A 17,832-nucleotide genomic window follows, 5' to 3' on the forward strand; every position below is an offset into this window, starting at 1 on the left:
TTGAGGGGGCCACCAAGTCATTCCAAGAAAGGGCCAAGACTAAAGTCTTCAACAGACTTCCTTGAGGTATTCAGCCCTTATCAAGACATTACAAGAGGAGGAATCTGGAAGTTTTCTATTAATTTGTTCCCACCCTTGCACCGTTTTAAATATTTTTTTTCATTAAAAAGATCTCTGCTCCATTGACCTCAAACCCTAATAGAAACCTACTTCTTTGAAATGAAACTTTTTTTTCCAAGTCATTAACTACTTCCATAGAGTTGCATCTTTTAAAACCTAATTAGTTAAAAATAGTTCAACTCTTCATGTAGACAACTGTACCAGTACTAAGGTACTGTTATGGCTTATTCAATAAACTTACATGAAATTTAACTGCTGCTGTAACTATATTCTAACATGAAGCTGTACTGCTTTAACTCTACCAATATAATAAAAACCTGTACTTTTTTTTTTTTTTTTTTTTAAACCAAAAATCAGGAAGTGGTAAAATTAATAATAATAAATAAAATTATTTATCTTTAAAGAGAATTAAGAAACAGAACACTTGGTAGCGTAAGTTATGGTTACTATGGTAATTAATGTCATCCCTATTCAAAGTAAGTAACTGCAGCATTACATTTGTGAATCCTTGAACATTTAAAAGAAACATTCAGTTAAGATTAATATTCTCTTCGAAGTCATACATTCACTTAATGACATATGAATGTTCACCTTGCAAACAGCCGTAACTCTGAACCTCAGTACATTCATAATTATATAATCAAAGAATTCATGCAAAGTATTTCTCGTAATTAGTGACTTATGTTCTTAAGTTAACTAAACGTGACAAAACCTTCTATTTTACACCATAATTGTAAGTGTATGCATCTCAGTAGATTCAATATTTTATTTTGTGCTTGCTCCAATTCACTTCAAGCATATTAGTTCTAAGCAGTATATTAACTGCTACATAGCAAGATAAAATTCATACTTAGGAGAAATTTAGGGTATACTGGTAGTTCAACTGAAGGCATGGTCGTAGCTGTCATCAGGTGGTATCAGTGCCATCACTGTTGTTGTCCTCAACAGGTGTTACTGATGTATTGTTAGTGCTGAAGTCTCAGGAACTGTGGTGCCAGCAGAAGTCACGTCCAGGAGATCTCAGCACCAATCTTATACAAGAACCATAGGCTCAATTTGTTGGCCAAGATCTAGCCAGGTTTATGGTCTAGGTCTACAAGCACAGCCCTAACATGTTGAGGCCTAACATGTACAGCAGACCAGCAGTTAAGGCATTTGTACCTGTGACAAGGTAGACAGCATAATACCATGGAGGCTCCACTAGGCTGCTTCAAAGTTTCCATCCTTTCCAACCCTCCTTTTATACAATGATCAAAACAAATTATATAATGCATTCCACCTGCATCTTGAACATCTCAAACCTTCCTGTACCATGGGCTTGTTTCACATCCTGACTTGGGTGTTCCTGTTCTTGCCTTATCAATCTGGTACTAGACTATCCTATGCCTTGTACCTCCATCTCTCCCTCCCATCTTTTGTAACGAAAGCACATTTGGCTCATATGCCAAGTTTTATGTGATGGGCTCATGCACTGGTCAGTTTTGCTGGTCAGGCCTCCTCTGGTCAATGCATTAGCAAACACTTTATGTCAGTAGTACATATAGCAGGGGTGGGCAAAATATGTTCTGCAGGCCATATCCAACCTACCAATGAATTCTGTCTGGCCCATGGATAAGTTTTGGGTAGACCTGTATCACATTCATTAGCATATTAAGTACTGTTATTTTGATTAAATGTGGAAATGCCATAGAGGCCTGCACTTGTCCATTGCATGGTAGTAGGCCCCAGTGTTTTGACTCTTCCTTTGCCCACAGGAGGGCAGCAGTGCTGAGTGTGGTCTGCATCAGTCTTGCATGCAGCAGCAAGGAGAGCAGGACCATGCACCCTGTGGTTTTTTGTGCATAAACAAAGCTGGCAAAGCAACCTGGAAATAACCCAGAAAAATGAACAGCAATCCCTCTACAAGCAGCTCCTGTCCACTCCCTCCCCAAGCTCCCAGGGACATGGTTGAGCACCCAGGAGACACGGGCCGCTCCTCTGCAGAGCCCATGCCAATGGGACACTGCTTCGCAATGCCTAACCTTGGCACTTTTCCTCCCCATGCACCCATGCAGATTTATTCCAAGAGCTCGCAGCAGCTGCGCTGCACTCTAGGCACCACCTGGCCTTGCGCCACAGCATGGCCTGCACCAGATCAGAGGGTGCCACGGGCAGGACCTGGCACCAGGCGCTGCCACAGAATGGGGGAGAGGGGGTTGTGTGGACACTGTGGCAACATGGTCAACTTGGGAACGTGGTGATTTGGGAACTGTTTTGTGGAAGTGTTTATGAAAATATATTTGGAAAATTGGGTGGTAATGTGGGATTTTCTGGAATTGTGTGGAAAGCTGTTTATAGCATTTATAGTAGAAAGTTTATATTACACTTAAAATTTGGTATGGCATTTATGCTATAAACTTTCTAGTATAAAAACCATAGTAAGTTGTTAAACACCATTACTATAATATACTATAGTAATGGTGTTTAACATATACTGTTATCTACTACTATACCACCACCATCTACTATAGTAAGTTGTTAAACACTATTAACTTCGTGTGTATGGCTCTCAACAGCTCACCAAAACTCATTACGTGGCCCTCCAGTCCAAATAAATCACCCACCCCTGACATATGTAACAATGCATGCTCCAATGAGGCCTACAGTAGCACAGGTAGCATAACCATGATAGATACATTAGATAGAATAGTAGAGTAGCTAAGACAAAGAGGCAGATACACCTCAACACCAATTCAAATACATAATCAAGTCTGCCCTGTAGTTTTGTATAGTGTACACTGCAGAGTCCCCAAGACTTCTCTGCTGTTGTTAACAATGTTAACTGAATGAACTTTAGGGTTGATATCCCTACCTGTGCTACAACACACCTTCAACTGCAATGTAAACATATCCTTAAGTTAATATATTTAGGCAATTCTCAAGGATTTAGTTTGAAGCCATTACAAACATTTATAAGGGTTTTTAAAGCATCTTTTAATTTAGCATTCAACACCTAGTTAAGAAAATGAATCCTCCAAATAGAATTCTTCAACAAAACAGTTAACAACATACTATAAAAAAATACAGCCATTCTGGCTTGGAAGCTTTTTTCCAGCTTTTAAACAAACCAGCTTAGAACATAAGGCAACAGCCATTTTAATGCATTGTGTATAAGGATACCTAAAAACTAATTATAAAAGATGCATTAAAGCTTGCTTGCATTACCCAGAGCTTTCATTCAAACAGACAGAGCTAATTAAAATATTTATGGAATGACTTGGTCATTTTACTTTATTTGCCTTTTTAAGTTTCTTTAGAAATCTCAAGCTCCTGACTTAATAAATTGATCAGCAAGCCCACCAAGTTAAAAGGGAAGATCAAAGATCTTCTACAACAGATCTTCAAACATCTAGGGAAAGATCCACAGGATACTGAACTACATTATAAATGAAACTTGGTATCTATGACTAAAATGTAGTAGGAAACGGAATGAGGAACATCACTTTGAAAAATGCTAGCCACTGAAATTATTTTTAGAGGGCAAAATTTTCGCCTGTGATACTTGTTATCGCTCACTTACAGGTATAAAAATCAGGGCTGGAGGGGATGGCACACTACAAAAACAAAGGTAAGGGAAAGAAGCCACAAACAATTTTGGGCTGACTGTCATAATTCAATCTTCAGCATTACTGATAAAAAAGGGAACTGAAGCATAGTTCTAATGGATGGAGAAAGCTGATGCTGAAAGGATCAGTGGAAAGTTTTATATACATGCACACAAACATGTATGAACACACAACCTCTCTTTCTTTGTATTTCTTTAAAGGCTTATGAACTTACATGCCCTCTTTGTGTTAAAGCTTTCACTGGCTGTGAAATCAGTTTGAAAAAGGCTGCTACAGAAACAGTGACAGGTGCCCAAGTTAGCAAACTTTTACATTTGTAGCTATGGAAAGTTTAAAAAGCTGTGTAGCTTAATAAGCTACTCAACAAATAAGAAGTGCAGACAACCAAGAAACAGTGGCAACAAAAGTACTATCCAACGCGTTACGGTAAGGAAAAGGAAAGCAGAATAGAAAATTATTGTCTGCAAATGAAGAAACTTCTGCAATCCTGCACACCATTATGGAAAAGAAAGACCTCCAACTGTTTCTAAAGGGGGAAGATAAGTGAAAGTACACCTGACTAAAAAAAGCCACAAAATAGAATAACTTTCTGACCCTGCTGGTGATGTCCATAACAGTACTGCAACACTGGCTACACACCCATGTTCAAATGATCTGGGAGTGCTGTTCCAGCTTTATTTTCCTGATAGAAAAATTTAGCTGAAGTCATCTGATAAACATTAGACTGCTAAGCCCTCAGAGAGCAGAGCTTGTAGTGCTGATGCTATGCAGCCAGGGGACCTTGTACATGCATCTTAGCATGCTCTGCAGACACCTTCTATCTGCCCTGAGATTGATGGCAGCAGTGCACAGGGTCAGCCTGTCGCCCCGTAGCACGATGTGGGATTATGAAGCAAGCATGTTCTGCTCCACACTTGACTGGAGCAGCCAAGTCCAATGTGCAACATGCAGTCTCCTATGGAAGAGGGAGAAGCAAGGCACCCTGGGATGTTGGAGGAATATTCTGTGGCCACTCCTCTCTCAGAAGAGAACATGTACAGACATTCATTCTCTCAAGAGAAACTTTCCTGGGAGTAATTTAACCCTGGTTATTCCCAGGTAATTTTTTTTTCCTGAAGACTCCATTTTTGCTCTGGGAGAAAAATCCTGGACATTTATAGACTCCTGGTTTCCCCTGGAAAAGCAGTAACACTCCAGGGAGAAACTGAATGCTGTATGTGGCCACTGTTACTGAACATCCCTGTAATGATGCATCAAGACAAAAGGTGCTATAGCATGTCAAACCTCTACTGTGATTTTACCGCTTCCCATTCAAAAATGAAAAAAAAGTGTCATGATTCATATAATTACACAAAATTTCATCCATTTTAAGATTCCTAAGAATATTTTAAAACAGTAGTGTTGCCTTGTATCATTAGAAGCAATTATTCAGAGACATAAGACTTAGTTAATTCAGGGTTAAAGCTACCTGATGGAATGCATACATTCTCTTACTAGTCCTATGATCAGTGAGAGAAATTTGGAGGTCTAGGACATTCAGGAGCAGACATGCCTCCCATTTTGTTAAGAGGAGAGTAATCCATTGGAATTGTAATCTGAATTCAGTTTTAAAATAAGTCTCTAGAGATTAAGTAAGTCTGCTACTTTATTTACATACATTATTTGTAATTTTCAATTTCTGGGAGCCTCCCCAAGGTTGGGAACCTTGTATGACAGTGCTCCCATTCCTCCCCACATCCATAGATCACTTCACCACAACTTTGATACTAGCAGGCAATCTTAACTCAGCATTAATAGAGTATTTTTGTCACTGTATTTCCAAGGTACACTTTTTTGGGTTGCCTTTCTTGCAGTTCATGAGATTATATATATATTCATCCTGAGATGTTTGCAGCTGGGATATTATTGTGGTAACATAAAATATGCTGCTTAATTCATAATTGCCCCTCCATTCTCCTTTAATCTTTTCTATAATGGGTGGGGATTGTAGTCATCCTTTTATATCTTTGTTAATAAGACCAGTGAAAGAGGGAATCTATAACCCAAAATATTGACGGTTGTATTGTATGCCTGTTTCAGGCAAGGGTTTCGGGGTTTTTTTAACTGCATGGTTGGGATATGCTTAGACAAGCTTTGGAATGTACTTCATTCTTTTGGAAGATATCATCTGCAAAAATCTTTACTCCTCACATATATCCTGGACCTTCATGGCTACAAAAATCACTCCAAAGCTATCACAATTACCACTGACTTGAAGAACTTGAGAAATAGTATACATCTTGCCCTCTCCTACTATTTTCAGGTCATTCTCCTCTTCCCAGGCCATTTGGTCATTAGTATTTGTAGAGGCCATAAGAAGTCGTTCCTTGATAACTGATGCTCTCTGCTGCTACAAACACACAGGTACACACTCCAATCTGGACTACCAGGCCCCCTCTACATGTTACACTGAAGACATAATTAACCTGTTAATCATGCCTTAATTGTGACCTAGCTACACATTCAACTAATTAACATCATGATATAACATGCAATAAACTAGTTATTCCACAAAAAAAAGTGTAATAGTTGTAGCTTGTTCTAATCATGTTATTAGTTGAAAGCATTGCCCCTGTGTTAGGGAAACCTGTCAACTGAGGGGCTCCCAGCCACGGGGGTGCTCACCTGCTGCCAGCCGCTTGCAGAGATGGCTGCATTCCCAGTGCTGCCCCTACTGTAAGCCTTGTCAGCTGCAGGGCTAACAACAGGGAGAAAGCTCACAGCAGGGCCAGGGCCAGGAATACTGCTGACACTGCAATGTCAGCTGTGAGCCTCGCACCAGACACAGCATACTTCCTGCTATGAGCCCCACACCTTACAAAGCTCATTGTGGTGGCGGTGTTCCCAGCACTACCCCTGCTGTTAGCCCTGCAGATGTTGGCTGTGTGACTTACAGCAGGGGCAGCACTGCCAGGAATGTTGTTGCAGCTGCGAGCCTCCTCAGGCGGGGGACTTGCAGCAGAGGAAATGCCAGGACAGGGGCTCACAGCAGCAGCAGCATAAGGTGTGGGGCTTGCAACAGGAAGAATGCTGCCACCACTGCAAGTGTCACAGCTGATGAGGCCAGCAGTGGCAGCAGCATTCTCCCTGTTGCAAGCCCCACACCATCAGCTGCATGGCTCAGTAGCACAATCCCAGGCTCCCCCTGCACTGGCAATGTGTGATAGGATCTATCACACATTGGATTGTGCATTAGATCCCAGTGCTCCTTTACCTGCACATCTGGAGGGGCCCTCAGAAAACTGGTGTTAATTTCATGAGTTTCCAACACTGCTTTAACAAAGTGTCAAATTTGCTTAGCTTCTCTCTAGATAACACCATCTATTTGTCAAAATTTAGAAAGAGCTTGCCAGACTAATTAGGTTGCAGGACTGATCAAGTTTATTGACATTATGAAATGGTAGTAAAAACCTGTAGATTTGTATGTGCAATTTCAGCATGCATTTACAGACTCAGCTACTGGTACAAAAAAAGAGTGCAAAACTGAATGACTGTAAAATGCAGTTCAGTAAGCCTTATTGGCTTTCTTTTCCTTCTTCGTCTTTATAGCCTAGATGCTGATGGTACAGAAATAATTAAATGCAGTCTACTACTTGCTCAGATGGCTGACTTAGCAAAGGACTGTAAACCATGAAGTGAAACTGTCTGAATCCTGGAATTTTATTGCAGGCAGCACCTGGGAAAACGGAAAAAAGGGAAAAAAGTATGACTTGCTACATTTTTTTGGATTAGTGCACTGGTTGTTGTACCTTATCATCTAGAGACTCAATTATTAATTCTACTACAATAGTGTAATTATCCTTTAACAATCTGTTTAACCCAACATAGAGACTTCTCAAAAGCCTTTTACTTTTGAAGTGGAAATACAGTGTCTGTATCTAGTGCAGTGGAATTAATGCCTTTAAAATATAATTCAAAACTTATAATGTAAATTAGCAAAAATATATCTTAATACTGATGAGTGTAATGAGTTCCTTTAACTCTAATCTCTCAAACACAGAACTGTGGGAAGGAAAAGATCAAAGTACTCCAATAAGCAGCCTAACTCAATAAGTCATATTGATCAGCAAATTGTATTTTCTACTGATCTAAGGGTCCACTAATGAGATACCCAGCACAATGACTGATCTGGAATTGCTTTGAAGCTATGTTAATAGTCACATTCTGACTGCATAATGCCATTCCTCAAAAGTAGTCTGAGACTTTTTAACCTTCAAATTAAATCATACATATCTCAATATGACAAACTGCAGTAAATGGCTTCAATTTTGCTAAGACTTTAAGAAATAATCTGTGAAAACCCTACAGATTAGGCTGAAGATGGAAAACCATGATGTACTGGTGGTTTGGTAGGGTGCTGTTTAATGCCACATTGAAATCCGAACTGTCTCCCCACTAAAATGCCTGATACTCAATGCTATGGATGGACAGCATGACTGCATCAGTTAAAAGTAAAAAACAAAACAAAACAAAAAAAAACCCCACCAAACAAAACCCAAAAAGCAAACAAATAAACAAAAAGACCCCACATGTTGGGAAGGTTGGAGGCTCCTGTTTTAAAAATTAATCTGTCTGTTTCATTTGTCTTTGTGACCTGACTTAAGTTGCGTGTGTTGAACAAAAAAAGACATACCATAACTTCCAGTTGTGTTGGCACAGATAACAGCACCAAAGAACTCTGGAGCATACTTCTGGATTCTAGAAATAACTTTCTGACAGGCTATAGTTGGGTCTATTCCCATCCTCATATACTCCACTGCTTGATAACTAATTTAAAAACAAAACCAGAAATGTTAAATCAGTCTGACAGAGTATAATCAGAGTAATGAAATACATATTAAAATCACATCCTGAAATATAATTTAGCCCAGGGACACAAACCAGTATAAGTGATCAGAAACTGACTCAGATCTGTAACACAACAGAAGTTCAGTGCACATAAATTACTTTCAAAATAGCCAAAACTGATTTAAGATAAACCTGGATGGATGCAGTATCAGACTGAACTGATTTAATTTAAATTGGTTTATTGAACTTCTGTCCTAGATCCCCTCCAGATTCAAGTCAACTCACAGTGCCCCAGCATCCCAGGATGCTTTGCACCTACCCCACAAACCCTCTCCCCTCACAGGGTGGGTGGGCTAGCCTTGGCTTGACCTGTCTGCTTCATCCAAACAGGAAGGTGTGCTCAAGCTCCCCTTCCACTGTAGGCATGCAGTTGCATTTCCGGAATCAAAAGTGAATGCCTGTTTACTTGCATATTGGTTCAATCTACACACCTTAGACTAACCTGTGAAGACTGAATCAATTTAGCCTCAGGATTTTTGACTCTCTGTGCTTAGTCCTAAAGATCTGAACTCTAACTCAAAAATCTAGAGAATAGCAAAACTCCATGTTGGAGATTAATGAGTTAGTATTACATATCATATTACCACATTTTTGTAAATAATACAAAAGAGAAAGAATGCCAATTAGAACATGAATTAGAAATTGAAGAAACTAAGTTACTGCCAGATTCCTTCTTGTCTGAATTTATGAACTGCCACACCTAAGAATTCTGAATTGCTATTTTGTGGATTATGTTGATTTTACTAGTAATTTCTAAAAGTGTTAGGTTGCTGAAAATATCTTAATACTATACTGAAGATAAAAAGTAAATCTTACTTTCAGGTATCAAAAAACCTTTTAGAGAAGAATGAATAAATCCATGCCTCTCCTTAAAAATGTTGAAGCACAGTAAAACATTAACGTTTTTTCCACAGCTGCAAGGACAAGTACTCATGTGGAAGTGGAATCTGTGATTAAACTGACTTTGCACCTTTGTTTTTTTATTTTTTTAAATGGAGGCCTTCATAAATTGCTACCCCATAGTCTCACCAGAGCTATGGGATTTTTTTAAATACGTTTTATTCTGAATACAATAAAACCTCCCAAAATATCTACATTTCCTTCATATCCATGGTAACAAGCTTAGCGACACTATGGATAGTTGCTGCATATTGCCTTGCATTTCTGCCATGTCCAAGAAAACAAAGAACATAACTCTGTTGTAATTTGGAACTATACAACATGGAAAAAACCCCCAAAGATGCACTTTTAATTCTGTGCAACAACACATCCCTAAAAGGCTGCTATTCTGTACTTTTGCTTTCAGAAACAGAAGACAAATCAAGTCACGATGACATGTTACAATACATTAACACTTCTACATGAATAGTACCAGCACCAAATCACTTTGGAAAAAGGATCCTCTAATATTCCCAATTTCCTTAAAAATGTAGCTTCTGTTAGGGCTGCAAAATTAAGCAAATTGCTGTCTTTTTGGTATTTGAATATAGACCTATATTCTGACATTGTAAATGTACGTTTCTTTTCCAGATCAGTCACTTTTCAAAACCAGTATGTACTAGCACAAATATCTGACACTTTTTTTCCAATCAATTGCTTTAGGCCTGTGGTTCCCAAACTTTGAAAGATTGTGTACCACTACTTTAAAATGATACAACCTTAAGTATCACCAGTATATAAGGTGGGATGTGTTTGTATGTGTGTGTGGGGGTGTGTGTGTGTGGGCAGGTTGTGACAATGTGTGGGGGAACGTAGGGTATGTTGGGGAATTGTATATGTAGGGGGTTGTAGGGGCAGGGTAGGGGCAGGGTGTGGGTGTGTGAGGAAGGGTGTGGGTGTGTGAGGAAGGGTGGAGGGGTTTGGGGACCCCCTGAACTCCCCTCACGGTACAGCAACAGGCAGACATGCTCAGCTCTGGCCAGCGCTGCACATCCTTCACCACGCAGTTTGTATTACCAGAGCTTCCTGCATTTGCCAGGCACAGGAGGGAAACCCTGCGCGCTGAAGCCAGTTGCCTTCCCCACCTCCCAGAGGAAGGAGCCTGGGGCTTCCCTTCAGTGCCTCACAACCCCAGCAGGGAAGGCAGTCAGCTCCAAAGTATTAGAGTGAACAATTACTCATTTGTGTGAATTAGTTTCAAACTACTATGGCAGATCCCTTTTAAGTATCAACCTGTTATCTCAAGAACTGAATATTGTAAACATGTATCTATAAGCCTTCCAATAAAGATCACTTGCAAGACGTGAAAACAGCAGTCAATAAGGTTTTAAGCAGGGTCTGCAAGAATAAGCATACCCTCCTCCTGCCTCTATTTCCAGGTGTAAATGAGACATAATTATATATAAATCCCAGGACAAAGAAACCAATATCTTAGATGGCCTCTTCCTCTTTTCCTCAAACTTTGTTTGTTCCCACAAGTAACACTAGGGACCAAACAAGACATTTTGGTGGAGGACATATGGTGTTGGAATTTGCTCTGTGAATCCCAACACTGTCAGCATTCAAGGTATTTGTCATGAAGTAGGGAAAAGGAAATGAAAGGATTCATAATTGATATGTCATCTCCAAGACAAGCTGTGGAGAACACAAGTGTTTTGTTCTGTTTTTTTAAAGCCATGGTGATTGGCCCTAATGGTCTCCTTTTTCCCTTTCTGCATGCCACGCTGTGCAGTAAACCAATAAACAAACAAGTCTTCTTAATAAATCATTTTGTGTGTTAGTTTTTGTTCCACAACATTTCTCCAGGGAGACTTCAGCAATTTCTCCCAAAAGGACAAACCTGGGTAAAAATCGCATCATGACATCACCATCTCCAGTGGCTGCAGCTCCACCAACTGTGCTATCGGCATAAGCTCCAGCCCCAGCTATTGGAGAGTCTCCTACACGACTAGATAGTGAAAGGGAAAGAAACCCACAAAATTAATTGGAGAGTTGGTTATAATGGGTCAAATTCAGTTACATTAAGTGTATCCTCACTGCAGCTCCCTCAGTTTCATTGGTATATGAACATAGCTGGGCCCAATATATGAAGACAATTGTTTAATTCCTCCTCTGTTTCCCCAAATAAAATATAGCATCATTAAAAAAGTATTGTTCTTAGTTTCATATGCCAGATTTTCCTAAACATATAACTTGTTAATGTTTTCTCACGCCACAGTATAAAGATCAGCATTACAGCACACTATAAAATCACACCAAGAAAATCATCATAACCTGGTGAAACAATGCCTAACTCTAGCCTCAACCTTCACTATTTGGAAAAGACTTACTCAAAATAAAAATGTTTGCACACATGTACGCAAGCCCTACTATATTTATGGTGTGGCTCCTAAAGTCCAGGAGATATTCATATGGTCAAATTTATCTTCAACAGGAGTAATTTTTAAAGCTTGTTTAGCTTTAAGAGTGAAAACGTATGCCATGATCATCAATAAAAAGACTCTCAAGTCTCTACCATGGTAATAAAAGCAGAAAGTAACAAACCCACTACACTTAAAGAACCTAATTTTGTTTCCATTTAAAAGTCAATAACAAAAGCAGACTCACAGAACGTGTTATATTTATACATAAAATTGAAAAACAAACCAATTAAAATGTTATTATTTGTAATGCGGGAGCACCAAGGAAGCCCAAATAGACACTTGGGGCCTGTTTTGCTTGGTCACGGCACAAGCACAGTGTATAAGCAAAATTTAAACTTACACTGATTATTTAAATCAGGGATTATAATCAACATACATATTTCTTCTGAACTAAAAATACTAACCCCTGGATTTTGTGGGTTGCACCATTTGTAGATGTCCCAGCAGCAACGTTTCCAGCCTCACCAATTACAATCATGCCTGCAGATTTTGACAAGAATGAAGTTTAATAGGAGTAATTCACATACATTTGACAGTATGAATGTGTCAGAACAGAACATTTTGACAGTACATTTGAAGGCCCAGGTTGCATGTGCAGTTGGGCACCTGAGCACCTTAATTCTTGATACACTGGAACATTTTAAAATTGATCTATATGTAATCATCTCTGGTTAACAAGTAGAAGACAGACGTGGGGGAGGGGAAACCCCAAAACAGCGCTTTACCAGAAGAGAAATCTTGCCAGTTTGACGCAGCTCGCCCATTGTATATAACTCTCATGCTTCAGTGGGGTTTTTGGTGCTTTTATCTAATAGCCAGTTTAACTGGAAAGAAGTGCCAAAAAACCCTGCTGAAACTTGTGAGCTACATAGGCACTGGGTGAGACAGGCCATAACTGATCTACTTCCTCTTCTGGGCATGCACGGTGCTCAGGGTGTGCAAAGCTGAAAGCAGTTTGTTTTTTCTTTTACATCTGTAAGCACTCAATGTACGTATATTTTAAATCTTTTACGAACATTTACTTTGGACAAATTCTGAAGCAGGTCTCATACTATATTGCATCTAGAAGCCCATATGGGGGGGGGAGGGGGGAAACTTAAATTGTAGTTCAGTTTTTTAAATGCAATAGAGTTATCCATAAACAGATAACCCATCTACCTTGGCCTTCCCAATCTGGACACAATTATGAATGTATGCCCTAATTCAGCAAGGCATTTAAAGCCTGTAAGGAGCCTAACTGCCTTTAGTGAGATGTGTTTCCATATGCAAAGGGTTTTAGAAGGGGGTGAGGCACGGGGGCTCAGTACTTAATTTTTAAAGGGCTGCTTGGTACTGAAAACCAGTTGTCATACAAGAAGTCTTCAGTAACTACATTGGCAACAATCCAGAACAATATGAGGGAGTTAAAATTTAACTAACAAAATATAGAAAGGTAACCTGGACTAAAGCATTTAGAATCGGCCTCAAGCCAGGAGTTCTGGAATCCCTGCTATATAAATATCATGTATACCAATAATACAACAAAAGGCTTTGGGGCGGGGAGGGGGGGGTTACTTTTGGGGGATCATTTAGGGAGTATGTTCTAATATGTTTTAATAATAATTTTATCTGTCTTTATAAATTTATCTTTTTTTATTGTAAGTCATGCTTGACGTCTTTTTGAGAGGGAAACTTATAAATCAAATAAATAAATACATAATTTTAAAGTACAGGCAATTTTATACGACCCTCCAAAATCAGGAGTCTCTAGCAAAACTCTCAGGTGCCTTTGTTACTACTACTCTTAATTTGTTTTAAGCATGCCACTTTGCAGTAAATCTGTTGCTCCACCCAAAAGTTAAGTGGAAGAAAGATGGTAATAGGGTTTATAATGTAAGTTTAAGTTAACTAAAATGTTGTAGCTATCCCTTTACAATAGACACAAAGTTAAAAACAAATGTTGAAAATGTTGATGTGCATTTGGTATACTGCCAGTTTGAAAACTTTTCTTGTTATATTCAATTAGCAAAAACGAATCTTTTAGCATAAAAGTTACCAAAAAACTTTACCAATAGTATCATGATTATGAATATTCATTTTTCTTTGTGAGATGCTCCACTCTTTTCTGTTATTTAATTCTTTAGCCCGTTTGTATGGTCCACAGGATTTTGAAGGATCTGGTATTACATTCTGAAATCAACATTTTATTCATAAACATAATGATATTACAGTAAAACTACATTTTAAAAAGCTACTGTAACAAATATCTTCAGTCCAAGTATTAGATACTTAAAATGATGATGATACAGCTGTACTGAAGTACAAAAGCTGAAAAGAGATGCATTCACTGAATGGTTTCAATATTGTGTGATGTAGAAGCTAGTTTCTATAATATGTATTTATGTAACTTAGTTTAAAATATCATTGTTGCTTATTAGACTGGTAAAAGCAAGTTTACATTTCCCAGCAAAATGAAGAACTATGAAAGTTTTCAGAGTTATAAAGACAAAGCAGGTTCCCTGTCTTTAACTGGATTTTCTTCTTGTAAAGATGAAATACTGTAGACATGACACTTTCAAGCAGAGGTAGAGGCAAGAAAATAGGTATCAAATGAAGACGGTTCAATTTTACAGCATCTCACATAAAAGAGACAGTGGCTATGTACTCATATGAAGTTTCTACTAAAAGAGTCACCATTTTTTAGTAGAAACCACAAGCGTGCATTTGTTCAATCTTTTCCTCCTGGAGCAAAAATGGCTGCCCTACAAGAAAAATAACTTGGGAACAACCAGGTTTAATATTCCTGGGAGCATTTTTTTTTCGAAAGAATGAAGGTCTACATACTTTCCCCTAGCTTAACTCCTCCTAGGGACCAAGTGGAGTGGAGCTGGGGTAAAGGCTCCTGTGCCCTCCTGAACCTAGAATCACTAGTGTGGAGAAGCCGTGTGGGTGGCACAGCACAGTCATCTCCTTCTCAACTACAGTTCCCCATATGAGAACTGTGCAGGGGCTTTGCCCTCTGCTTGGCTGTCAGGCACCAGGAGTCAAGTGGCAGGGAGCAGTGCACCTCGCTGCCTGCTTCTCACACCCAAGTTCCTAGAGTGAGAAGCAGACAGGGGCTTTGCTGCACTCTCCCCTGCATACTTCCCCTTGCCTTTCCCCACGGGGAATCACCTAGCAGGAAACAGGTTGAGGAGGCTCTTCTTGGGATACCAGGGCAAAGTCCCTTCCTGCTTCTCACACTGGTGTCCTAAGTGTGTGTGGCAGGAAGGGGTTTTGCCCCACTGCTCCATCCCCTCACCTTCCCAGCATCAGAAGCCAAGCAGACGGAGCACAACTGCAAGTCCCTTGCTTCAGTCTCCCAGGAACAGGACTGCAGCAGCTAATGCTTTCCCCAGATTAAGGTGAAAGGGCAAGGAACAGTTGCAGACTCAACAGCTATATTTCTACCTCTTCCAGAATCATTTCTAGTGGAGGAAAATATCCAGCCCTACACATGAACATTTGTAGGCAGTCAGTGTATATATACATACAATAACAAAGTGCACCATACAAGAAAAAAACCCAGTACAGAAATAAGGACACCACTCCACACAGAAAGACAAGAATAGTAATTAATTCTTACTACAGGGCCAGTTTTGGAAAGCAAACATCCAAGGAATTGTATTAAAGTTAAAAGGACCACTCACATGCCTAAAATCACTCCCAGGCTTAAGGAAATATCAGGGCCTTAAGCATACAGAGATTCTTGCATACAGAGTCTCCTACAGAGACTCTTGCATACAGAAATATGAAATCATGCTGCATGGTTCACAGCAAAAATGTGTTCCCAAATTCAGGAACAGCTTTATACTAAAGCTAAAGGTTAACAGAATTCTGCAAATCAGCCAAAAATCTTCTAGTCTCCAAGCATACCAATTGCAACTCCACAACTATTTTGTTGGTTCATGTTTCTTAAATAAAACATTGTTTTCAGTATGTTGAATGTAGCTAACAATACTGTGTATTCAAATTTCTAAAAGCAAAATAATTATACTATTATAATAATTATATATACTATACCTTCCAGTAGTTTGGCTGGCAGCTTTGATTAAGCCACTTTAAATATATTGAAAGTGAGTTCTGAGTGGTTAAATCTTCATATGGAAACCCCATGCTCACAGCAAACAAGGAGGCTTTAACAGGCAAAAAAAGATATCAACAACATTTTAATATAAGTATATTATTATACAATAAATTTCCTTGATGATCATGACGACAAACGAGCTCATTTCCCTGGAACTGCAGAATATGTTCTTCAGAGAAACAATATCTGAGATTACACTGATGTACCATTATAACATTCAAGTCTTCTTTTGCCAGAGGGTCTATAATCCTGTTCTTTTAGGGGTATGGATAATATATATCTTGGTTCTCTCTCCATTTAGAGCCCTACTTACATCTACAAGTATACTTTTAGTGAATTCAAGTTGTGTTACTGCAGAAAGGAACAACATTGAACTGTTCCAATCAACTGGACATATACAACTGCTCAACAAAAATAGAATGTGCTACTTTAATTAAATAGATAAAAAGTAACAAAGTTACGTTACTTTAAAATTCTGAAATCTAAACATTTTTAAAAGTGATGCTTGCAGAGAGGGAACAGATGCTAATGCCTCCCAAAGCTGCATCTCCCAACTTTTTGTGATATAACAGTCTTATTTCCTACAGTTTTAAAAATGATTATTTCCTTATGTTAAGGTCTTTTCTATCCTTTGACATTATATAAAAGGCCCTACAAACACCAAGAAAACTGATTCCCTATGCAGCAAGGAGCAAAAGCATTTGTCAAAGCAAGCCAAGTTTAAAGCAAATAAACGGAAAAAGTTCTAGTCACTCTTTTTAGTTACAGTAAAGCACACTGACTGACATTTTAAGTTACCAGTCTTTTCATCATTTGATTCCTTTGATGTCTAAGTCTAAAAAAAAGACAATTATTTATGTACCATTTATTTGTGTATTGTTTTTACAAAAATGTGCTTATTTAAGTTTTCTTGTTATGAAGACAGCAATTCTCACATAATTTACTAATGTTCCAGTATCTAGAGTAAATAAGTATGAGACTACTATGATAAAAGCCCGCTTACTCATGAGTATCAACACCTCCCTTCTGACTTTTGTAGCCTGCTTTTTAGTCTAGGCGGTAGAGCTTTTATTGGGGGGGTTTGTTTTTGTTTTTAATTACAGAAGTTCTTCACTAGGACTCTGGACTTTGGTCAGTGGACTCGTTGGCAGGAGAATGGGCAGTGAACAGGTCATGCTGGGATCACAGATGCTCCTCAAATCTTAACAATCAACCTTAAGTCCCCTTGCCAAACAGACGTATAGAATCCCAAATTTGGCCATGAATTTGCACAGATGGTCCTTCACACCTATGCAGAGCTCTGTGCAGTATTATTCAGTCTTTAGTTACTCTTTTCTGCTAGCATACCTTAACCCTGTTCTGGAAGGCTCACATGATAAACTGAAAGAGTAGTCCTTACAAGCCCAGCCTGTAATAAGAAATTCCTAACTCCATTCCTGAGAGAGGAAGAAAGGGAGGGAATGGAGGCTTTAAGGAAGACTAAACATTAAAAGCCAAGTCTCCATACTGGGCTTTATAAACCCAAAAGCAGGAAGTGTTTGGCAGTGGAAGAGTGTGGAGCTCCTGGAGATGAAGCTGGGGAAGCTGAACTCCATAACCAGTTAATTATGAGTAGGCCCAGGGAATGGTGACAGTTGAGCAAAAACCAGCCATGTCTAGGTAAGACCTATGAGTTAAGGCATTCGGTAGGGACTGATGCACTGTGAACAGAGGTGACAGGTAGGCAGCATACGGGGAGTGGTGGTGGGGAGTT

The 17,832-nt window shown here is 39.1% G+C and overlaps 1 protein-coding gene across 1 annotated transcript in view; it reads right to left on the minus strand.

Annotated features, from left to right (window-relative positions):
* Positions 1-7,339: 7,339 nt before the first annotated feature.
* AGA (aspartylglucosaminidase) overlaps positions 7,340-17,832 on the minus strand; it is a gene marked incomplete at its 5' end in the record, with an annotated part of 21,346 nt that continues 10,853 nt past the window's right edge. Inside the window, 6 exons of the mRNA XM_019521816.1 lie at positions 7,340-7,440; positions 8,398-8,531; positions 11,392-11,499; positions 12,379-12,454; positions 14,023-14,143; positions 16,016-16,128. Coding sequence (XP_019377361.1) covers positions 7,340-7,440; positions 8,398-8,531; positions 11,392-11,499; positions 12,379-12,454; positions 14,023-14,143; positions 16,016-16,128 — 653 coding nt within the window. The remainder of the gene's footprint in view (positions 7,441-8,397; positions 8,532-11,391; positions 11,500-12,378; positions 12,455-14,022; positions 14,144-16,015; positions 16,129-17,832) is intronic.

The sequence above is a fragment of the Gavialis gangeticus genome, unplaced genomic scaffold, assembly GCF_001723915.1.
Source record: "Gavialis gangeticus isolate Ggan-Ray unplaced genomic scaffold, GavGan_comp1, whole genome shotgun sequence".
In the NCBI taxonomy this organism is placed as follows: Eukaryota; Metazoa; Chordata; order Crocodylia; family Gavialidae; genus Gavialis; species Gavialis gangeticus.